The sequence below is a fragment of the Microcaecilia unicolor genome, chromosome 9, assembly GCF_901765095.1.
Source record: "Microcaecilia unicolor chromosome 9, aMicUni1.1, whole genome shotgun sequence".
Classification (NCBI taxonomy): Eukaryota; Metazoa; Chordata; class Amphibia; order Gymnophiona; family Siphonopidae; genus Microcaecilia; species Microcaecilia unicolor.
Window position 1 is genome coordinate 91,234,831 of NC_044039.1, and position 24,591 is coordinate 91,259,421.

Below are 24,591 nucleotides of genomic sequence, written 5' to 3' on the forward strand. Positions count from 1 at the left end.
GGGAGACTGAGAAAACACTGAGCTTTGAACACTGCCTATATAACCTGTGCAGTACATACAGTAGCCAGTATTTTTTCTCAGTCTCAGCAGAGGTAGAAGGACAGCCTGTGCAGTCTTCAATAGTCTGGTGAGGTAGCTTTGATTTTAGGGATTAAGGATTTTGGTTTTCTTTCAGGGGTTTTTTATCCTTTAAGTACCCTGTACGTGGTTTGCCAAAAAAAAAAAAAAAAAAGTGCTTCGGGGCCCTGGGTCCGGTGGGGCCCAGTAGTTCCCCCTGGGGTGTCACACCTGCTTTGGCGGGTCCCTCCCCCTGTGCTGCTCTCCAGTACTGGGTTACTGGCAGCTTTGTGCCTCGGCTGCTGTCTGTGTACTGCAGCCTTGAGAGCCTTGCAATTTTCAGCTGCCAGACCTGTCTCCTGTCTCTTTAAGGGAGATATATTTATTTATTTAGTACGGAACGAACGGGAGTTCTTTTCTGTCTTAGTAGCGAGAGAGCAGTGTTTCTGGAGCCTGTCTGTCATTGGGGCCGGTAAGGGGAAGCGCTGGCTTTACCTTTGTAGTTATGGCGGGCAAACTACTCCGTTGTCGCGCGTGCTCGCGCCGGGGCATCGAATCGCCGGGTGGTCAGTGTCGGTTGTGCGGTGAGCCCAAACGTGTGGAGGCAGTTCCCCCGGAGTTAACCGCGGAAGTCCCGGCGTTATCGGCGGCCCCTTTAGCAGCGGCAACTCAAGCGGGGCCGGCAGCGGCGCTTTCAGTTTCGGCGGGAACGGCCGCCATTTTGAATTCAGCGCGATGTGCAGAGGCTTCTGTAGTTGAGCCAGTTGCTCCCGTGGGGACACACAAAGTGCCTAATGAGGGTCCAGGAGGGGTTAGCTTTCCTCCAGAGTTTGTATGGACTCTTTTCCAGGCTTGGAAATCGGGCCCCCCCCCAGGGAGTGGAGGGGGTTAGTCCCATGCTGCCTAAAAGACCCCAGATAGAGTGGACAGAGGATGAGGAATGTCTGTCTCAGGTGGGCACGGAAGGCCCATTTAGTGATGGGGGAGAGTCTGAGGGGTTTGAGGGTCCGGTAGATCCGGTGGACTCCCTTCCTGGGGAAGATCCCTCAGTAGTTAGGATTTTTCATAGGGATGAGCTTTCGGAGCTCATTGATCAGGTCACAGCTACCCTTAAATTTAATCCTGAGGTGGCTTCAGGTGAATCTGGGCAGGATCCCTTGGTGAAAGGCATTCAGCGTAGAGCTCGGACCTTCCCTATGAACAAGGATCTCAGGGAGATGATTTCCCAGGAATGGGATTCGCCAGATTCGCCGTGTAAGGTTTCTAAGGCAATGGCGAGACTTTATCCCCTGCCGCAGGAGGATAGGGATTCCCTTAAGGCTCCTACGGTAGATGCAGTGGTTACAGCGGTTACTAAAGCGACGGCTATTCCAGTAGATGGTGGGACCGCACTCCGTGAACCCCAGGATAGGAGATTGGAAGCATTTCTTAAGCGAAGCTTCGACTTGTCGGCGCTAGCTCTCCAGGCCTCGGTGTGTGGGGGCCTGGTGGCGCGGGCGTGTTTTCGCTGGGCCGAGAAGCTCCTGGATGATCCCGGGGAGTTTGGGACCTCGGGTTTACAGGATTTAGCCAAGTTGGAGATGGGTTCGTCTTTTTTGTCTGATGCACTGTATGATTTGTTGCGTGCGTCGGCTAAAAATATGGCTATGATAGTGGGAGCGCGTAGGGCTCTCTGGTTAAGAGGTTGGGTCGCGGATGCGGCCTCTAAGGCTAAGTTGTGTTCTCTTCCCTTCAAGGGGTCTAGGCTTTTTGGCGAAGAGTTGGATAAGTTAGTGAAAGGCCTTAGTGAGGCAAAGGTGCCTCGACTCCTGGATTTTCGTCCCAAGCTGGGAGTTAGGGGTAATTCCTCTCGAGGTAGACTTAGTGAGGCTCGACGGTATAGGCCTGGTAGGTTTAGTGGGGCCTCTAGAGGTAGGTTCTTCCAGCGCACCCAGTCCTTTCGCGGGAGTCGTCGCGGAGGCCGGGGCTCGTTCGGGGGAGGTCAGCCCTCGGGGAGGCTTGCCCAATGAAGGTGTGCGGACCCAGGTTCTGGTGCGTGTAGGAGCTCGGCTGAGTCAGTTTTACCAGAACTGGGTCCACATCACATCAGATCAGTGGGTTCTCGAAGTGGTTCGAGATGGTTATGCCCTGGAGTTCGAGACCTCTCCGCCCGAACGGTTTCTGGAGTCCCCTTGTCACTCGAGGCTCAAGAGAGCAGCAGTTCGAGACACGTTGCGTCGTCTTCTCAGTCTGGGAGCAGTGGTTTCTGTTCCGCCCGCTCAGCAACGCTCGGGGTGTTACTCAATTTACTTTGTGGTGCCAAAGAAGGAGGATGCCTTTCGGCCTATTTTGGATCTAAAGAGAGTCAATGCAGCGCTCAAAGTTCCCTCTTTTCACATGGAGACCTTGCGGTCGGTCATTGTTGCAGTCCGGCAGGGAGAGTTTCTAACTTCTCTGGACTTGACGGAGGCGTATCTTCACATTCCCATTCGAGCGGCGCACCAGCGTTTTCTTCGCTTTGCAGTTTTGGGGAAGCACTTTCAGTTTTGTGCCCTGCCCTTCGGTCTGGCAACAGCTCCCCGCACCTTTTCCAAGGTCATGGTGGTGGTGGCGGCAGCTTTGCGCCGGCAGGGTATCTTAGTGCACCCGTATCTAGACGATTGGTTGATTCGGGCCAAGTCCCGGGCGGAGAGCGAGGGGGCGACGTCGCGTGTGGTACAGTTTCTCCAGTCTCTGGGCTGGGTGGTGAATTTCAGCAAGAGTCAGTTGGTACCATCGCAGGCTCTGGAGTATCTGGGGGTTCTCTTCGATACGAGGTCGGGTCGAGTGTTTTTGCCTCCCCCGAGAATCAGCAAGTTGCAGGACCTGATTCGGCGGTTTCTTGCACTGCCGTCCCCGACGGCCCGGGCTTACCTGCAAGTTCTGGGGATGATGGCGGCGACCATAGAGGTAGTTCCTTGGGCCCGGGCGCACATGCGTCAGCTTCAGTCCTCTCTCCTCAGTCGGTGGGCTCCCCTGTCGCAGGAGTTGGAGGTACGGCTGCCGATGTCGCCGGTTGTCCGCCGCAGCCTCCGTTGGTGGCTCAGAACTTGCAATCTGGAGAAGGGAATGCCGTTGGAGTCCCCTCAGTGGGTGGTTCTTGTCACAGACGCAAGCCTGCTAGGATGGGGAGCGCATTGTCTCGGTCAGGTAGCGCAGGGGCGGTGGTCCCAGGCGGAAGCAAGGTGGTCCATCAACCGGTTGGAGACTCGGGCCATTCGGTTGGCTCTTCAGAGTTTTCAGTCAATGCTTCTCCACAAGGCAGTCAGAGTGCTCTGCGACAATGCCACAGCCGTGGCCTATGTCAATCGGCAAGGGGGCACAAAGAGTCAGGCGGTCGCGGAGGAGACAGCACTGTTATGCCACTGGGCGGAAGGTCATCTTCAGGCGCTCTCGGCGGCTCATGTGGCCGGGGTGGACAATGTGGACGCAGATTTTTTGAGCCGGCATACTCTGGATCCCGGAGAGTGGTCTCTGCATCAGGCGGTGTTCGGCCGAATTGTGTCGGTCTGGGGTATGCCAGTTATGGATCTGATGGCCACGGCGCGCAATGCCCAAGTCCCCAGGTTTTTCAGTCGTTGGAGAGATCCGCGTGCGGAGGGTCTCGACGCTCTGCTGTTACCCTGGCCGCAGGGATTGCTGTATGTGTTTCCTCCGTGGCCGTTGGTAGGTCGAGTAATTCAGCGCATCGAGCGGCACTCAGGCCGGGTAATTTTGATAGCTCCAAACTGGCCGCGTCGACCGTGGTACGGAGATCTGGTGCGGTTGGTGATCGCGAAGCCCCTTCAGTTGTCGGAAACGGTACTCTTGTGTCAAGGTCCGATAGTTATGCCAGACCCGGCTCGGTTCTCGCTTATGGCTTGGCTCTTGAGAGGCACAGGTTGAGGAAGAAAGGGTTTTCTGCCAGAGTCATTGATACAATGTTGAAGTCCCGCAGAACCTCCACCTCTTTGGCGTATGTTCGCGTTTGGAGATTGTTTGAGCACTGGTGTGCAGAGCGGACGGTGATGCCTTTTCGTTCCTCGGTGGCAGAGGTGTTGGAATTGTTACAGGATGGTCTGGACAGGGGTCTGGCCTTGGCTACCTTGAAGGTTCAGGTGGCAGCGTTGTCATGTTTTCGGGGGAAGGTTCAGGGAAAGTCCATTGCTTCTATTCCGGAGGTTGTTCGTTTTTTGAAGGGTGTGAAGTTGTTGCGGCCGCCTCGTCGGCGGTTGGTTCCCCCGTGGGATATGAATCTCGTTTTAGATGCCTTAGTCAGACCTCCATTTGAACCTTTGGTTGCGGCTTCCTGCAAAGATCTTTCCTTGAAGGCGTTTTTTCTGGTAGCTATTACCTCAGCTCGGAGAGTCTCGGAATTGCAGGCTTTGTCGTGTAGAGAGCCCTTTCTGTCTTTTTCCAAGGAAAAGGTGTCTTTGAGGCCGGTGCCTTCCTTTTTGCCAAAGGTGGTGTCAGAGTTTCATGTTAATCAGGTCATTTCGTTGCCTGTTTTAGGTAACTTGGAGGGAGATTCGGAACAGCGTCGGCTGGCGAAGTTGGATGTTCGTCGCATCTTGCAGTGTTATGTGTCTAGAACTCAGGAATTCAGAGTGTCGGATCGTTTGTTCGTGCTTCATGGTGGCCCTAAAAAGGGCGCAGCGGCGTCCAAGGCGACTATAGCAAGATGGTTGAAGGAGGCGATTGCGTCGGCCTATTTGGTGAAGGGCCGTGAGGTTCCTAAGGTGTTTTCTGCTCATTCTACCAGAGCAGTTGCGGCCTCCTGGGCGGAGAATAGTATGATTCCGCCTTCAGATATTTGTCGGGCGGCGGTTTGGTCTTCGTTGCATTCGTTTGTGAAGCATTATAGGATTGATGTGCATGCGAAGGAAGAGGCGAGTTTTGGAGCAGCAGTGTTGACCTCTGGCCTTCGTAGATCCCGCCCATAAGGTATTTACTGCTTTGGTACGTCCCACGCGTCTTGACCGGTCTGGAGGGTCGCTGAGGAAGGTGTAATTAGATCTTACCTGCTAATTTTCTTTCCTCTAGACCCTCCAGACCGGTCAAGGACCCGCCCAGGTATACTGTAGGCCAGGAGGTAGTTTTCGGTGAGCATCTCTTGGCAGCTGATGATTGTCATAATCTCAGACTCTTGTTACCAGTTTGTGGCTGGTCTGGGTCTGGTGCAGGTGTGGCGTTGCAGACAGTCCACCTGTTGAAGCACGAATTGACAGTCTTTATAATGCAAATAAAAGAAACAGTGATTGTTCTTGCAGTTGGCGGAAGCCATGTACAGGGTTGCTAGTTAAAGTTCAAGTTGTGTTTTTTGTTACTCTGCTTTGTGAGTGGTATACTGGCTACTGTATGTACTGCACAGGTTATATAGGCAGTGTTCAAAGCTCAGTGTTTTCTCAGTCTCCCTCTGCTGGTAGGAGTACATAACCCACGCGTCTTGACCGGTCTGGAGGGTCTAGAGGAAAGAAAATTAGCAGGTAAGATCTAATTTCACCTTACTCTGTTTAACAAAGGAAGTTTAGGGAAAGGTTTAGGATTTCTGATAAAAGTTGTTTTAGAGAATAGCCTAGCATTTAAAGTTGCTGTCTTTAGAGTTTACCATATCAACAATGTAAAGCACACCTCTGTATAGAGCAGGGGTTCTCAACCCAGTCCTCAGGACATACCCAGCCAATCAGGTTTGCAAAACACCCAAATGAATCTGCATATGTGTGATCTGCATGAACTGCCTCTATTTTATGCAAATCTCTCATGCATATTCATTATGGAAATCCTGAAAACCTGACTAGCTGGGTATGTCCCGAGGACTGGGTTGAGAACCTCTTGTTTAGAGTTTAATTCCCTCTCATCCACCCCTGGTCTGATCCAGGGGCATAGCCAGAAGTCCATTTTAGGGGGGGGGGGGGGGCAAAGGTGAACTGAGGGGAACCGGTGTTCTCTCCCCCCCCCCCCCCCTTTGCCACCACCACATTAAGGCGTACCTTTGCTGGTGGGGCTTGGCATCCCTGCCAGCTGAAGAGGTCTGTGTGAGTCCCATCTATACTGCCAGAGCAGTGCTTAAGTCAGCAGCGTTCTTCAGCTGCCGATGTTGGCATTCCCGCACACGCTAAGTTCAGTTGCTGAACTGGGCATCGGCAGCTGAAGCATACCTGCTAACTTAAGCACAGGTGAGACTTGCACTGGAAACCTCTTTGGCTGGTGGGGCTTGGCATCCCCCAAAAGCCATTACAGCAGAGGGGACCCAGGCCCCTGAGGCTCCCCCCCCCCCCCCCCCTTGGTGGCTATGTCAATGGCCTGATCTTTGATTTGTAAGGTTTGAGCCAATTAGGAGGCTAGAGGTTTTAATTAGGGCATCTCCATCAACCAGTAATTAGATGCAGTTAGGATAAAGCGTCATGGACTTGATAATATTGCCTTTCTGTGGTACAACAAAAGTGATTTACATATTCTATGCAGGTACTTTCTCTGTCCCAACTAGGCTGTTTTTGTTCCTGGGGCAGTGGAGTGTTAAGGACTTGCCCCAGTCTTAGAAATACAGTCTTTTAGGTCTAGGAGTGGAATCTGAAAAAAAAAAATGAATAAGTATTAGCATAGCCTAACGTACAACTGCCTAACATACAATTAGCAATCAGCAATCTTATGGGACTTCTATTTAAAAAGTCCTACTCCATTAGCAATTTAACAACTCATAAGCTGCAAGAAGAAGTCCAGCAGTGAGAGGGGAAATATCCAGTCTTTTGCGTGGAGTATCACATATTTATATCCCAGTCAGTGAGAAGCCATATGTGTATACTCACTGCAGAGAGCATTCAGCACTCAGAGAATGGGTCCAGTTCCTGGAGACTAGAGTAGCAGACTTAAAGGAGCTGAGGTAGATAGAGAAGTATATAGAAGAGGCCTGCAGGAACATAGTAGAAAGTCCCATCTCTAGTCTGGCAACCTTTGTGCTGCCGTGGAGCAGGAAGTGATGTGCAGCCAGGACCTGCCCTCCAGGGCATGCAAAATCCTCTCGCACTGAGGCTGTCTTTCTAGGGGCTTCTACCTGGGGGAGGGGTTAGGATGGCTGTTTAGTTCGAGATTCAATCATTAGGCAAGTAGATAGCTGGGTGGCTGGTGGACATGAGAATCGCTTGGTCACTTGCCTGCCTGGTGGAAAGGTGGTCAGATATCATGTGTTGTGACTTTTGAAGAAGGGCAGGAGAGGGAGGAGATATGATAGAGATGTTTAAATATCTCCATGGCATAAATGCACAGGAGGTGAGTCTCTTTCAATTAAAAGGAAGCTCTGGAATGAGGGGACATAGGATGAATGTGAAAGGGGACACTCAGAAGTAACCTGAGAAAGGATGTGAATTCGTGAAACGGCCTCCAGGTGGAAAGCTTGGGACAGGTACATAGGATCTCTAGGGGAGAGGAAGGGATAGTAGATGGCATGAATGGACAGACTGGATAGGCCATATGGTCTCTGCCTAGATATAATTTTAGTGCTAGCACTATCTTGGTACACATGTACCAATAGCATAGGAAAATTTGGGAGGGAGGTTTTAGAAGACAAATTCAGGCTCTTGGGTAGGAAGCTAAAATCCAGAATCTCCATGGTAGGACCATTCCACCCGCAGGACCCAAGAGTCGGGCAGAGCTCCAGAATCTGTGTGGATGAAATGATGATGCAGGGAAGAAGGATTTAGATTTGTTAGGAACTGGGTAACATTCGGGGGAAGGGAAGCCTATTCCAAAAAGATGGGCTCCACCTTAAGCAGGATGGAACCAGGCTGCTGGCGCTGAAATTTAAAAAGGAAATAGAGCAGCTTTTAAATTAGAATCTGGGAGAAAGCCAACAGTCACTCAGCAGCACTTGGTTCAGAATGAGGTATCTTTGAAGGATGCATACTATTAAAGCATGGAGGTTAAGGCATCCCAATAGAGACACTGCAACAAAGGTAAAAGTAAGTCTGGAGCCTTTAGTAGAGCAGAAGAAAGATTTCAAATTATTCTTGTTAACTACTAAGAGTTTGTGGATACAAACACATTTTGAAATGTCTGTATACAAATGCTAGATAAAAAAAACAACAAAGCAGTGAAATCAAATGCATTTGATTCCACTGCTTTGTTGTTTTTTTATCTACTGTTTTGTAAGCAGTTGTGTGCCTTTTTGTTTTTTTGGTTTACAAATGCTAGATGCCTAAAATATAAGATAGGAGAGTTACTATATATAGCACTAAGGACCTGTTTTGCCAAACCGTGCTAACAATTCCCACGCAGCAATGCCGGCGATGCCCATTCAAAGTGAATTGGCTTTGTCAGCATTGCCGCACTGGGATCACTAGCGCAGTTTAATAAGAGTCCCTAAATGTAGAGGTACCTTTTTAATAGGCATCTCAGAGACCTGGTAGACGGAGGATAACCAAATTATACCACAGTGATAAAGTGGATCAAATTGGAGGGGGTGGTACTATATGTTAAAGAGAGAATTGAGACTAATATAATAAAAATTCAGCAAGAAACAGTAACGTGGAATTCTTATGGGTAGAAATTCCATGTGTGAAGGGAAAGAATTCTGTAGGGCTATATTACCATCTGCCAGGCCAGAACAAAAGTGTTTTCAGAGGAAGGGTCCCTTGGTCTCCTTTTAGAGCCATCTCCTCATGAGAGGTGTAAATCCCCACCTGAGGAACTTCTCATTCATTGATTTTTGTTCAAGATGATGCAGAGAGAGGAGGATTTTGCCTCTTTGGGCTCGGCTTCCTTATTTTGGCTTTCCTCCAGGAAGATATTAAGAAGAGTCTGGCCTTGATTTTTTTTTGTTTACTCTTTCAACACTATGAAATAAAGTTGCAATACTTTTAAAACAAGTAGGAGAAAATATTTTTTGTACTCAACACATAGTTAAGCTCTGGAACTCGTGGAGGGGCATTTTCGAAAGGGACGTCCTTGTTTCAATTTGGACATCCTCGCAAAACGTCCCGATCCAGGGGCGGGGAAACCCGTATTTTCAAAACAAGATGGATGTCCATCTTTCGTTTCGATAATACGGTCAGGGACGTCCAAATCCTGAAATTTGGTCGTCCCTAGAGATGGTCGTCCCTAGACATGGACGTTTCAGATTTTCAGCGATTTTCAAAACCAAGGACGTCCATCTCAGAAACAACCAAATGCAAACCATTTGGTCGTGGGAGGAGCCAGCATTTGTAGTGCGCTGGTCCCCCTGACAAGACAGGACACCAACCGGGCACCCTAGGGGGCACTGCAGTGGACTTCATAAATTGCTCCTAGGTACATAGCTCCCTTACCTTGTTTGCTGAGCCCCCCCCCAAAACCCACTACCCAGAACTGTACACCACTACCATAGCCCTTACAGGTGAAGGGGGGCACCTAGGTGTGGGTACAGTGGGTTTGTGATGGGTTTTGGAGGGCTCGCTGTTTCCTCCACAAACGTAACAGGTAGGGGGGGGTATGGGCCTGGGTCCGCCTGCCTGAAGTGCACTTCACCCACTAAAACTGCTCCTGGGACCTGCATACTGCTGTCATAGACCTGAGTATGACATCTGAGGCTGGCAATCAATATTTTGAAAGATATTTTTTGAGGGTGGGGTGGGGGGGTTAGTGACCACTGGGGGAGTAAGGGGAGGTCATCCCTGATATACTGTTCATCAGGGACATCCTTGTTTCTTTCGATTTATGGGTCGAGGACGTCCAAGTGTTAGGCACGCCCAAGTCCCACCTTCGCTATACCTCCGACACGCCCCCTTGAACTATGGCCGTCCCTGCGACAGAGTGCAGTTGGGGACGTCCAAAATTGGCTTTCGATTATACCAATTTGGGCGACCCTGTGAGAAGGACGCCCATCTTCCGATTTATGTCGAAAGATGGGCGTCCTTCTCTTTCGAAAATGAGCCCAATAGTACAGCTGGATATAAAAAAGGTTTGGACAAATTCCTGGAGTGCATTAACTAGGTGTAGGTAGCATGGAATCTTGCTATTTTCTTTGGGAAGGTGGGGGGGGGGGGGGGGGGGGGGGGTTTGCCAGGTACTTGTAACCTGACTTGGCCACTGTTAGAAACAGGATACTGGGCTAAATGGACCTTTTGTCTGACCCAGTGTGGTAATTCTTATGTTCTTATGCTCTTGACTTTCTGCTGTTGACTGACTCAATGATTTGTTTTTAGGAACATGTTGAGGGCACTACTTTGTCCTCTTACTCTTATGCCTCTTTTTTTGAAGGGATTGTTAACATGGAGGCCTTCTATTGGGGTGGGGTTTCCATGTTGAGTTCTTAATCTGGTGCTTGGGTTACTCCCCCTTTTGAGCCATTGCAGCGTGCCACACTGAAGGATCTGAGCAACAAAAAAAGTTACTGTAGATTTATTTCCTCAGCGAAGCAGATTTCGAAGCAGCCATCTCTGGGATTCTTTTCCTCATTTTACTGAAGTGGTTGTTTCTGTTCAGACAATTCACCTTTCTTGCTGAATTTTCTATCAGGATTTCATGCAAATCAGATACTTTCCTTGCCTGTCTTTCAGAGCGGGGACTAGGAGGATAATTTTTGGAGGTTACAAAGGAGTTTTGCAAGTCTGACAGGCTAGCTGTTCTCCTTGGGGATCCAAAGAGAGGGGAGGTTGCTTTTAAATTGACAGTTATAAGATGATCGCTTTGGCCTGTATGTTCAAAGGGGTGCTGTGTGCCCAAAAGGTTAAAAGTGCATTCCACCAGAGATTCATGCAGTCTTTCCAGGGGCGATTAACAGGGTTGTCATGTGGTCCTTACTGCATTCTTTTTCAAAGCATTATAGGTTTGATGCAGATACCAGAGAGGGTACTTCCTTTGTAGCAAGCATGCTCACGGCAAGCATTTCTCATTCCCTTAACGGTGGGGCTGCTTTGTTAAATCCCTTACATCTGGACAGGTCACGTGGACAATAAGAAAGGAGAAGTTTTGGTCTTGCTTGCTAATATTCTTTCTTTGAGTCCTTCCAAACCAATCCAGAGTTTTGCCCACCTTGTTACTGTATAGCCAGTCTTTGCTGGTTGTTCCAATGTTTGCTTTGTCATTGTGTTACTGGTGCTTCTTGGTTCTTTCTGGGGTTGCAGGTAGGCCTGTAGGTGACCTTAGGACCCTTTGGTTGGGAGGGATTTAAAAGGGATCTACATTGTCTTTGTTATAGGAAAGAAATATCCAGGGCTTTTTTTGAGGGGGTACTTGGGGGTACTGAGTACCGGCACCTTTTCCATTGTCTGCTAAAATTGACCCATGGTCTCCAAGTTTTAATGAAAGAGCTCAGGCTCTACACACCAATTCTGCCTTGCCATAGATTCTGTGACTGGTTGCAGGGGGCCTGGCTATTATGGGGTGGGTCCCTCAGTGATCACTCCACCCCTGAAGGGGATAGCCTGGCATTTGAGTACCGGCACCTTTTTCGATAGAAAAAATGCACTGGAAATATCCCTCTAGAGTATGGGGCTGCAGGGTGCACAAGTGTTTATTCTCCATCTCTATCTGCTGGCAGAGGAAGAAAACCCCTTCACCTGGACTAGTCTGGTAGGACTTAGGAAACAAATTAAGCAGTAGGGCAGGTTTTTCCATTGAACTGTGAAAGGAACACTCGTACATTTTGCAGTAACATACAGTCTTGTACTGTCTGGATGTGTGATGCATACCATGAAGTATTTTTGTGTAGTGTCTTTGGATTGCCCTCTGAGTTTTGGTGCACTTATTCTGCTGTGGACCACCCAGTTTAGGACTACTTTGAATGCTTATTTACTGAGCTTTAGTCATAATGAAGATAATTTTTGTAATAGCTTACCTAGGTTGGATAAACCAGCAGCTGCGGGATTATAGCCATGGACATTTACACCTGCTCAGTGTAATTAGTGACACCCCCACCCCCGCTACATTTTCCATCAAAACTCTGCCCCAGAAGGCTCTTACACTTGGGTCACATGAAAGTACGTACCTTCTTGGCACCAACTGTACCTTTATTTGCATAATCCCTGTGCTAATTTTCTGAAAGCTCTTTTTCTCGTGAAACATTCTTTTATATAAAAATTACCACATTCTGTATTGAACATAATCCAGTTCCTTATGTTATCATATGATTTAAGATACTTGCTAGAATACAAGCCCATACATTGTATAGAATGCTGGTTGTACCAGACAGTTAGTTACAGCAAGTTGTATAAGACACTGATTGTTGAGTTTCACCATTGCTCAGTCAGAGGGAAGCACAGATTATTTCTTTTCTTTTACTTTTTTGTGATGAGTGTAACTGCTTATTAATGTATATGTGTAATACTTGCTTTTGAAAATGAAAAACATGCTTATTAACTTTTATCTTAATTGTTTCTAGACAGGAAAGGTTATCTACTATGAAATGAAAGCTGAACACAGTGTAGACATAGATATTGACATTGACTGGCCTATTGCAGAAGAACGTATATTAAGGTAATTAGCTCCAGTTTAAATAAAATGCTTTAATTTTGGGTTTTAATATTTATAGGGTAACTTTATTCTTTTCAACATATTGGAAGTTGGAAAAGAATTATACAAAAGTGATTGAGAAGTAGATGGAGGCAAAATAGCTCTCCAAAAACTAAACAGAATGAGATGAAACTTGGCATGGTGCAAAAAAAAAAAAAAAATATATATATATATAGTAATATAGTAATATATTAGTGAAAAGATACATTGAGTTTGAAAATGGACCAGACTGGACTGAGGATTCCAGAAAATAAGGCCCTACAAAAAATGGTCCAATGCATTTCTCTGGCAAAAGCAGTTTCAGCGTCTGCAAAATAGAAATTCTCCTTACAAACTGCCTCGTCCCCTTTCTCAACTCTTCTCTACCTCAAACTGCCTTAGACCCTGCAACTGTCCCCTCCCCAAACTATCCTAACTTCAAAAACTACTCCCCCATTCAGGGCCGCCGAGAGGGGGGGGCAGGGGGGACAAACTTCTTCTGGCCCGAGCCTCCAAGGGGGGGCCCGGCACCGTAGTCCCCGGTCTCACCCGCCCGCCCTCGTCTCCATGGACAGTCCCCCTTTGTCCTCCACTGGGCTGGGCCCCCTGCATTCAAATCACAGCGCCTCACTTCCGTGTGAAAAAGCAGCAGCAGATTGCCTCTCTTCGGGCCTTCCCTCCCTATGTCCCGCCTTCATCTGATGTAACTTCCTATTTCTGCGAGGGCGAGACACAGGGAGGGATAGGCCCGAAGGGAGGCGATCTGCCGCTGCGCTTTCACACAGAGGTGAGGTGCTGTGATTTGAATGCAGGGAGCCCGGCCCTGTGGCGGACGGAGGGAGGCTGTCGACGGGGCTGTGGGTGGGCGGGTGGAGACTGGGGACTGCGGTGTGGCAGTCTCAGAGGGGGCAGTGGCCTCGGGGGGGGGGGGGGGGAGGCAACTTCAGGGGGGCAACGGCGGGGCCCCGGGGGCGGCCTTGCCCCGAGCCTGGCCCAGTCTCTCCGCAACCCTTCCCCCATTACTGACGCCACGTCCCTTATATGACTATATATTCACAAAAGTGCCTGCATCACATGCATGCAGGCATGCACAAAAGATGTACCTTCACATCCAACAGCCCATAGGGTTGGAAACTTTTCCACAACCCGTATTCTGAATGCTTTCTCCATTTGTAATATTAAAAACAACAAAACTACTTTTGTTCCAAAAAATACAAAGTTTTATGTCTGCTTTGTTAACATCTTGTACTATTTATTTATTTTACTGGGGTTTATTATCAACTTTTATGGAGAGATTCATCCAAGGTGATGTACAGCAGGTACAGTTTAACATAAAAACTTAGGTGCTCATTTTCAGAATAGAATATCGTCTGAAAAATGTCATAAAGTGGGACAAGTTGGAAAGAAGAGAAGTTGACAGCTAGCATGGTTAAAGGGTGAACAGAAAAAGGCTTATGTCAGCCAAAAGAATGGAAAAAGGATCCAAATGAAGAAAATTAGAAGCAACATAATCACTGGCAAGTCATATGCAAAGCATTGATAAAGAAGGCTAAAAGAGAATATAAAGAGAAGCTTACTGCAGAGGCTAAAACTCAGTAGCAACTTTTTCAGGTACATTGGAAGCAGAAAGCCTGTGAGGGAATCCATGAGACCGTTAGACCACAAAGGAGCAAAAGGGTTGGCCATAGCGGAGAAACTGAGGGGGTCTTTTACAATGGCGTTAGCATTTTTAGTGAGCGCTAATGATTAGCACGTGCTAAACACTTGACGCTCATAGGAATATATGGGTGTCTCTAGCATTTAGTTGGCACTTATTTTTAGCGCACACTAAGAACAGTAGACCATCTTTGTAAAAGGACCCCTGAATGAATTCTTTGCTTCAGCCTTTATGGAAGAAGATGCAAGAGATCTACCTGTACCGGAAAGGGTTTTTTTAAGAGTGATGTTGAGGAACTGAAAGAAATCTTGGTAAACCTGGAAGATATACTGAGACGATTAGTAAATTACCTGGACTAGATGGTATACATCCAAGGGTACTCAAAGAACTCCAAGCATGAATTTTTTTTATCTGCTGTTAGTAATTAAAATTGTCCATAGTACCTAAAGATTGGAGGGTGGCCAATATAATGCCGATTTTTAAAAAGGGTTCCAGAGATGATCAGCAAAATTACAGACTGATAAGCCTGACATCAGTGCCAGATAAAATAATGGAAACTATTATAAAGAATAAAATTATGGAGCACTTAAAACATGGTTTAATGGGACACAGTCAGCACAGGTTCAGCCAAGGGAAGTCTTGCCTCACCAATTTGCTTCATTTTTTTTGAAGGTGTTAATAAAAGTGGATAAAGGTGAGCCGGTTGATGTAGTGTATCTGGATTTTAAGAAAGCTTTTGAAAAAGTTCCTCATGAGAGACTCCTGAGAAAATTAGAGTCATGGGATAGGAGGCAGTGTTCTGTTGTGGTTTAGGAATTGGTTATGGGACAGAAAGCAGACAGTAGGGTTAAATGGTCATTTCTCTCAAAGGTGGAGCGTGAGTAGTGGAGTGCCGCAGAGATAGTACTGGGACCAGAGCTATTTAACAAATTTATAAATGATATAGAAATCAGAACGACGAGGTGATTAAATTTGCAGATGACACAAAACTGTTCAAGGTTCTTGAAACACATCGGGACTGTGAAAAATGGCATTAAGACCTTAGGAAATTGGATGACTGGGCATCCAAATGGCAGATGAAATTTAATGTTGACAGATACAAATTGATGCATAGCTGAAGGAATAATCCGAATCATAGTTACCTGATGCTAAGGTCCAACTTGGGGGTCAGCACCCAAGAAAAACTAGGTGTCGTTGTAGATAATACACTGAAATCTTCTGCTTAGTGTGCAGCAGCAACCAAAAAAAACCAAACAATGCTAGAAATTATTAGCAAAGGATGGTGAATAAGACTGAAAATACTATAATGCCTCTGTATCGCTCCATGGTGCAACCTCACCTTGAGTATTGTGTTCAGTTCTGGTCGCCGTATCTCAAAAAAGATATAGCACAATTAGAAAAGGTTCGAGGAGAGCAACCAAAATAATTCCTCTCAGATGAGGATAGGGCTCTTCGGCTTGGAAAAGAGACGGATGAGGGGATACATGATTGAGGTCTACAAAATCCTGTGTGGTGTAGAACGAGTAGAAGTGAATTGATTTTTTTTTTGACTTGTTCCAAAAGTACAAAGATTAGGGGACACTCGAGGAAGTTATATGGAAATTCTTTTAAAACAGGAGGAAATATTTTTTCACTCAACGAATAGTTAAGCTCTGGAACTCTTTGACGGAGGATGTGGTAACAGTGGTTAGCGCATCTGGGTTTAAAAAAAGGTTTGGACAAATTCCTGGAGGAAAAGTCCATAGTCTGCTATTGAGGCAGACATGGGAAGCAACAGTTTGCCCTGGGATTTGTAGTATGGAGTGTTGCCATGATTTGGGTTTCTGCCAGGTACTTGTGACCTGGCTTGGCCACTGCTGGAAACAGGATTCTGGGCTAGATGGACCATTGGTCTGACTCAGTATGGCTATTCTTATGATACTGTCTGCAACCCAGTGGCATGACAATGTATGGGGAACCAATGGAAACATTTGCAGTAAGTGAATAAGAGACTGCATAAATAGGAGTTACTCTTATTATTACAATTTGCTATCTTGATTATGTAGGATTTATCCTATATCCACAAGTCAATAAAAATTTTGAAATTGAAAAGCTACTACTTTTTCTCTTTTCTTTCTTTTTCTTTTTTCTCTTTCGATTTTTTTTCTTTCTCTTTCTTCCTTCCTTGACAAGGTTCAATAAAACACAAAAGCAGAACTTTAAAACAAAACAAAAAAAACCCAAAACACTGAGATACCCCAACTCAAACCAAGCAAACCAGTCTCATCGACCATAAAGTCATGGGTAGAAAGATATGTTTTCAGCTGCTTCTTAAATTAAGAAAACTCTGAAAAATGGCACAAGTGTTTTGGCAACTGATTCCATAAAACAGAACCAATAGCTGAAAACATGGCTCCCCTTGCAACTGCATAACTGGCTTCAGAGTGGGGTACCACAAATAACAATCTACGACCCTCTGAACATAATACTCTGAAAAGGACGGTTCTATAGGGAAGGTCTGTGGTATCCTTTAACCCACTTTATTGCTCACAGATTGCAAGTATTAGTTTTGAAATACAAGATGTGTGAATCACTGCTATAGTGAATAGTTAAGGATGTACTAAGCATGGAACATTGAACCAGTATCTTCTCAGTCCTGCAGTAACCCTGCCCTCTTCTTTGGTGGGTATTCAGTTTGAAAGGGGAAGGGTCAGACCTGTGATGGATTGTGTGCCAGCAATTGCTCACTGTTTTGCACTCAGTACAACTTTCCTGTTAGCTTTCAATACGGTGCCCATTCCTTTGCCAGTATACCAGATGTAGGTTGGGAACAGGTGGAAGCAATAGCTGAAGTGTGGAGATGGAAGACGGAATGCTGGCAGACATGAATAAAATGGGAGAGTAGACATGAATTATGTAAGGGTTGGATTTGCTTATACAGTAGAGTCTAGGTTATCAGATGCTCTGGATTATCAGACATACCCTGGTGCCATCACAGCATTGTCCTTGAGATGTGCATGGGTTTCTCTTTTTCCTTCCCAGCATCGTGTTTAGTTAAAAAGCAGCACTGCTAGGTAAGATTCTTGGGCACATTAAGTTTTAAACTCTTTACTGCTTCCTCTTTTGAAACATGCATTTAGTATACTTCTCTTTTATTCCTCATCCACTTTTTCTGTATTATTCGACTTTTCGATAATCCAGCAACTTATAGATCCCCTTTACATCAGATAATCAAGGCTCTACTGTAGTTCTCAAGGGGTGGTCTCTGATGTGAAAGATTGTTCTTAATTTAAAAAATTAATAATCCACAGGATTTAAGATTTCAGTTTTAATTTGAATCTTTAGCATGACGTGTGTGACCTTGAAATATTTCTCTTTGGTGTAGTTATGGGTACTTCAGTCTACTAGAACTCAAGTTATTGGTTTGCAATATTGATGATCGTTCCGCTGATATCTTCAGTAATGTGTTGAGTCAACTGAAAGATGAAGGTATTCAGGTAAGCTTTAAGTATTTATGGTGGTTTTTTTTCCTACCTCTCACCCCCCACTGTCTTCGCACTCTTGAATGATCTGAATGTATAGATGGTAGACCAGAGTGCTTTACACACTCCATCTACCAGCAGCCTTCAAACTGTAGTGGGGGGGGGGGGGGGGGGGAAGAGGGGGCTTACATTATTGTTTTTGTTTGCCCACTGAAGGACTAAGGCTTTAGGTCAGGAGGGGTGAGCTCTGTTCCCACCTGATACAGATAGTGAGGTTGTTACTGAGAGATTGGGAACCTGGAGGAAAGGCTGTAGGTGTTCCATTGATTGGTTGAGTTTCAATGAGGGTAATCTGGGGAAATGGTGGCGTTTAGGCTGATTTTTTTCTCTTAATGGTGAGAGGGGGAGGAGGTGATTACTATATGTTGAAAGGAGAGTGGATGTGCTCCAGGGATCGCTGTGCATTGTGGGGGGAGGGGGGGTTTCCAACTGGGAATTAAGAAACAATCCAAAACCAAGACTATCCTCACATATTTATTTCTATATCTTCTTTACTGTCACTGACAGTTCTTGGAACATAAATAGACCTGTTATAGGTGGAATAGATTCCAGTCGTGCCATTAAAAATTTCTATAAAATATTATCAGTGTTTCTATCCCTGATTTGAATATGTCTGTAAATCTCCCTCATGCTTTTGGTGTAATTTTCAAGCATTTCCAACTTTCAATGAACCATGTTCAAATCTTTAATCAAAATGCAATCACATTTCCACTTAGCTCACAAGTTTACAGTTTGGCCCCCAGATCTAAACACTTCTGTTATAAACCCTATGTATACTCTTGTAAAGTACTGACAAATTCTAGAATACAATCAGTCCATTGAACTATGGATTTTTCGATTCCAACAACTGCCAACCACATTTCTCCATTCCAACAATTGCCCTCCAAATGTTTTCAAGAATAATTGTAGAAAGTTTGAGATGGTACTGACATACTTTTCAAGTTCTTGCAGCTTCAGCATACTCATCCCATGGGCATGGTTTGGGGGAGGGTGGGCATTGCTCACTTGCAAACAATGCAGGACACAGTGCCTCTCCTTTCAGTTCCCTCACATGGTCCAGTATCTCACCTCTGTCCCCTCCCTCGAGTATTACTGCATCTTGCCATTCTCCCCCCCCCCCCCCCCCCCTCAATCTTCTCTCCTCTGGATTCTTCCCTTTGCCATGACTGTCAGGGTTAAAAAAAAAAAAAAGAATCAGCAGCTGGCACAGAGCCTTCATGCTCAAGAATTCATCCAGGCTGTACCAGTCTTGCCCCATCTGACACATGCTTCCTACTGCCATGGGGAGGAGCTGGTACAGCCTGGTTGAATGCTTGAGCACCAGGGCTCTGTGCCAGCTTCTGTTTCATTTTTTGTTGTTTATTTTTCTTTTTAAAACACTGAAAGTCGAGACAAAGGAGAGGAGCCACGGGAGGAAGGCACGTTTGGGGGGAGGAGGGATGGGAAGATGCTCAAGGGTGGAAGAAGAGGGGACAGAGAGGGCCAATATGCTGGACCATGTGGCAGGAGGGGGAAAAATGCTGGACCATTTTGAGGTGAGAGAGGGCTGATGGCTGGACACCAGAGAATGAGGAATAGGGAGAGAGAAGGACATACTGGGGGGGGGGGGGAGGTGGAAGAGTCACGGAGTTTAACACTGACAGATATTAGAGTGGGAGAAGAATCTGATGTGGGGGCAGACAGGAAGCTGACTTGGCAGATCATGGGGATGGGAGAAGAGAGCAGGTGCTGGAGTTGAGAGTTCTTAGGAAAAAGGGGTTGAACTTGGAGAAAGGGGCTTATATAGGGGGGAGAGGTCTGAGGCTGGGAGACGGGAGCTGAAGGCTGACACGGGCTGGGGATTGAGTTTACAAAAGGAATTTCTGGGGAAAAAGGGGAAGATGTTGGCAGGTGACAGTGGAAGAAGGGAATTGATGAATGAGAAAGAAGAGAATATAGTGGGGATGAAACAAGGGCATATGGAGCAGAGAGATGGATGCTTGGCAAGTAGGAAAGGCAAGATAAATGAATATTGGAGAAAGGAGGTAGGTGGGCAGTTGCTAAGGAAGGGATTATGAGGTAGAGATGGGGAAATTGATGCTAGGAATGGTGGAGAGGCAGGGCAGTGGATGTTGGGCTAAGGGAAGAAAGAAGCAGAAGTCTGTGAAGATGGTGAGATACAAATGAAGAGGATAAGTCTTTGAAGGAGATGAGAGAAGATAGAAATGGGGAAGTAAAAAGGGGTGAGACATAAGAGAGGGACTGGAAGTGAAAAGGGGATGCATAACAGGGAAAGAACAGGGTTGGTGAGGGAATGAGAAGCCAAGGTAGATGAGGCTGGGTAGGATATGAGTACGGAAATGGAGAACTAGAAGATGCCCAAGAGCTGAGAATAAGAAACATAAATAGAATTGGTAGGACTGGATTAGGAATTGATTGATGGACAGACGCAAGAGGGTGGTGGTAAATGGAATTCACTCAGATGAGGGAAAGGTGAGTAGTGGAGTGCCTCAGAGATCGGTGCTGGGGCCTGTTCTGTTCAATATATTTGTGAACGACATTGCCAAAGGGTTAGAAGGTAAGGTTGTACTTTTTGTGGATGACACCAAGATATGTAACAGAGTGGATACCCCGGAGGGAGTGGAAAACGTGAAAAAAGATCTGCAGAAGCTAGAAGAATGGTCTAATATTTGGCAATTTAAAATTCAATGCAAAGAAATGCAAAGTGATGCACTTAGGGAGTAGAAATCCACGGGAGACGTATGTGTTAGGCGGTGAGAGTCTAATATATACAGACAGGGGGAGGGATCTTGGGGTGATAGGATCTGAGGATCTGAAAGCGACGAAATAGTGTGACAAGGCGGTGGCCGTAGCCAGAAGGTTTCTAGGCTGTATAGAGAGAGGTGTGACCAGCAGAAGAAAGGAAGTGTTGATGCCCCTGTGCAAGTCGTTGGTGAGGTCCCACCTGGAGTATTGTGTTCAGTTTTGGAGGCTGTATCTTGCTAAGGATGTAAAAATAATTGAAGCAGTGCAAAGAAAAGCTGCAAAAATGGTATGGGATTTGCGTTACAAAACGTATGAGGAGAGACTTGCTGACCTGAACATGTATACCCTGGAGGAAAGGAGAAACAGGGAGACGGGAAGGCGGTAGAACTAGAGGACATGAAATGAGATTGAAGTGGGGCAGACTGAAGAAAAATGTCAGGAAGTATTTTTTCATGAAGAGAGTGGTGGATACTTGGACTGCCCTCCCGCAAAGATGGTGGAGATGAAAACTGTAACGGAATTCAAAAATGCATGGGATAAACATAAAGGAATCTTGTTCAGAAGGAATGGCTCCTCAGAAGCTTAGCGGAGATATGAGTTTATCTTGTTGGGCAGACTGGATGGACCGGACAGGTCTTTTTCTTCCATCACCTACTATGTTACTATGGAAGGACGCAGAAGTGGAGGGGGAAAAGGAGGAATAAAATCTGTCTAAAAGATAAATAAAACGTAGAAATAAGGGGGGAAAATAAAAAAGAAGCATCAGAGTGAGATGAAGCGAGAAACAGAAATGGGATCTTGAAAAAGGACTTAAGCAACAACAAGAGGAATTGACAAACCAGGACCAACCCAATTGGAAAAAGTAAATGATCAGACAAAGGTACAAAACATTTTATTTTCAATTTTTAGAGAATAAAATGTTTACTTTTAAAAATGCAGATTATTTATATTTATGCAGCTTGTTCTGCCACTTTAGTACCAAGGCAGGGCCACAAAGGTGAGGGGGCATGAGAGGTGTAAAAACAAAAGCTGGCTCAGTGTGCTGCACCCTCGTAAGCCAGCCCTGGTTCGGGGGGGGGGGGGGGGGGGGTCGAAAACCAGAGGAATATTATACAGCAGTTGGTGCATTTAAGTGAGAATAAATGTGAATACCTGTTTGAGCACAGTGACTGAGTGGTGTTTTTAATCATAAATTCTGACAGCATGATTCATTTCAACTTATGTGGATAACTTATGACAGAGATAAAGAATGATTTAAAGAAATGCTCAGTTGTGCAGAAGGAGAGAGACAGAGAATCTTGTGAGAAGCCTAGGAGTCTTCATTTGTGCTCGGAGAATCCAATCTCAGTTGTTCATTCTGCTTCTTTGGGACTGCGGTTATTTTAGGTGAGGGTTTTGTGCAACAGGAGGATTCTACAACACTAACGTGTTCATAATGTCTAGGCTTGATCATTGTAATAACCAATATTGTGACCAACTGAAATAATAAGTTGAAGTGGTTGTAGTCAATTCAGAACACAGCTGCTAGTGGGGAAGAAAGCATTTAACCATCTAACTCCATTCCTTTGTCTGCATTGATATCAATTCAGTCATGCATTCATTTTAAGTTCATGTCTGATTTCTAAAACTATTATCATAATGGCCCTCAATATCTTCAAAATTTGATGATGCCCTACATATCTGGGGAGTTGCTCAGCAACTTTGCTGTGTATTAGAGGGGGTAACGCTGCAGTGTTCAGAGACAGCAAGCATTATTGGTGCAGAGACAAGTTTTTTTTAGGAATTTAATTCCCTTGTATCAAGGCAGGAGCAATACTTGCACTTTAAGCTGGCCAAGGCCTGGCTTTTTTAACAGACAGGAGGGTTTTTAGACAGTGGAAGCAGGGAGACAATTTTACTACATAAGTATTGCCATATTGGGAAAGACCAAAGGTGAATCAAGCCCACATCCGGTTTCCAACAGTGGCCAATCCAGATCACAAATACCTGGCAAGATCCCAAAAAAACTACAAAACATTTTATACTGCTTATCCCAGAAATAGTGGATTTCCCCAAGTCCATTTAATAATGGTCTATGGACTTTTCCTTTAGGAAGCCGTCCAAACCTTTTTTAAACTCCGCTAAGCTAACCGCCTTTACCACATTCTCTGGCAACGAATTCCAGAGTTAATTACACGTTGAGTGAAGAAAAACTTTTCTCTGATTTCGTTTTAAATTTATTATATTGTAACTTCATCGCATGCCCCCTAGTCCTAGTATTTTGGGAAAGTGTAAACAGATGAATCACAGCTACCTGTTCAACTCCACTCATTATTTTATAGACCTCTATCATATCTCCTCTCAGCTGCCTTTTCTCCAAGCTGAAGAGCCCTAGCCGTTTTAGCTTTTTCTCATAGGGAAGTCGTCCCATCCCCTTTATCATTTTCGTCACCCTTCTCTGCACCTTTTCTAATTCCACTATATCTTTTTTGAGATGTGGCGACCAGAATTGAACACAATATTCAAGGTGTGGTCACTTACACCATGGAGCGATACAAAGGCATTATAACATCCTCATTTTTGTTTTCCATTCCTTTCCTAATAGTACCTAGCATTCTATTTGCTTTTTTAGCCGCAGCAGCACACTGAGCAGAAGGTTTCAACGAATCGTCAACGACGACACCTATATCCCTTTCTTGGTCCGTGACTTCTAACGTGGAACCTTGCATGACGTAGCTATAATTCGGGTTCCTCTTTCCCACATGCATCACTTTGCACTTGCTTACATTAAATGCCATCTGCCATTTAGACACCCAGTCTCGTAAGGTCCTCTTGTAATTTTTCACAATCCTCCCGCGATTTAACGACTTTGAATAACTTTGTGTCGTCAGCAAATTTAATTACCTCATTAGTTACTCCCATCTTTAGGTCATTTATAAATACGTTAAAAAGCAGTGGTCCCAGCACAGACCCCTGGGGAACACCACTAACTACCCTTCTCCATTGAGAATACTGACCATTTCACCCTATTCTCTGTTTTCTATCTTTTAACCAGTTTTTAATCCACAATAGAACACTACCTCCTATCCTATGACTCTCCAATTTCCTCTGGAGTCTTTCATGAGGTACTTTGTCAAACGCCTTCTGAAAATCTAGATACACAATATCAACCGGCTCACCTTTATCCACATGTTTGTTCACCCCTTCAAAGAAATGTAATAGATTGGTGAGGCAAGATTTCCCTTCACTAAATCCATGTTGACTTTGTCACATTAATCCATGCTTTTGAATATGCTCTGTAATTTTGTTCTTTATAATAGTCTCTACCATTTTGCCCGGCACCGATGTCATACTCACTGGTCTATAATTTCCCAGATCTCCTCTAGAACCTTTTTTAAAAATCGGCATTACATTGGCCACTCTCCAATCTTCCGGTACCATGCTCGATTTTAAGGATAAATTACATATTACTAACAATAGCTCCGCAAGCTCATTTTTCAGTTCTATCAGTACTCTGGGATGAATACCATCCGGTCCAGGAGATTTGCTACTCTTCAATTTGTAGAACTGCTCCATTACATCCTCCAGGTTTACAGAGAATTCATTAAGTTTCTCCGACTCCTCAGCTTTGAATACCATTTCTGGCACCGGTATCCCACCCAACTCTTCCTCGGTGAAGACCGAAGAAAAGAATTCATTTAATCTCTCCGCTACGGCTTTGTCTTCCCTGATCGCCCCTTTTACTCCTCTGTCATCTAGCAGTCCAACCGATTCTTTTGCCGGCTTCCTGCTTTTAATAAACCTAAAAAAAAATTTATTATGTGCTTTTGCCACCAACACAATCTTTTTTTCAAAGTCCCTCTTAGCCTTCCTTATCAGCGCTTTGCATTTGACTTGACATTCCTTATGCTTTTTCTTATTATTTTCAGTCGGTTCCTTCTTCCATTTTCTGAAGGATTTTCTTTTAGCTCTAATAGCTTCCTTCACCTCACTTTTTAACCATGCCAGCCGTCATTCAGTCTTCCATCCTCCTTTTTTAATACGCGGAATATATTTGGCCTGGGCTTCCAGGATGGTGTTTTTGAACAGCGTCCATGCCTGATGTAAATTTTTGACCCTTGCAGCCGATCCTCTAAGTTTTTGGGGGTTTTTTTTCACCATTCTTCTCATTTT

The 24,591-nt window shown here is 45.5% G+C and overlaps 1 protein-coding gene across 1 annotated transcript in view; it reads left to right on the forward strand.

Annotated features, from left to right (window-relative positions):
- The window catches only part of CMAS (cytidine monophosphate N-acetylneuraminic acid synthetase), a 114,909-nt gene that overhangs the window by 60,617 nt on the left and 29,701 nt on the right, over positions 1-24,591 (forward strand). Inside the window, exons 5-6 of the mRNA XM_030213782.1 lie at positions 12,407-12,501; positions 17,538-17,649. Coding sequence (XP_030069642.1) covers positions 12,407-12,501; positions 17,538-17,649 — 207 coding nt within the window. The remainder of the gene's footprint in view (positions 1-12,406; positions 12,502-17,537; positions 17,650-24,591) is intronic.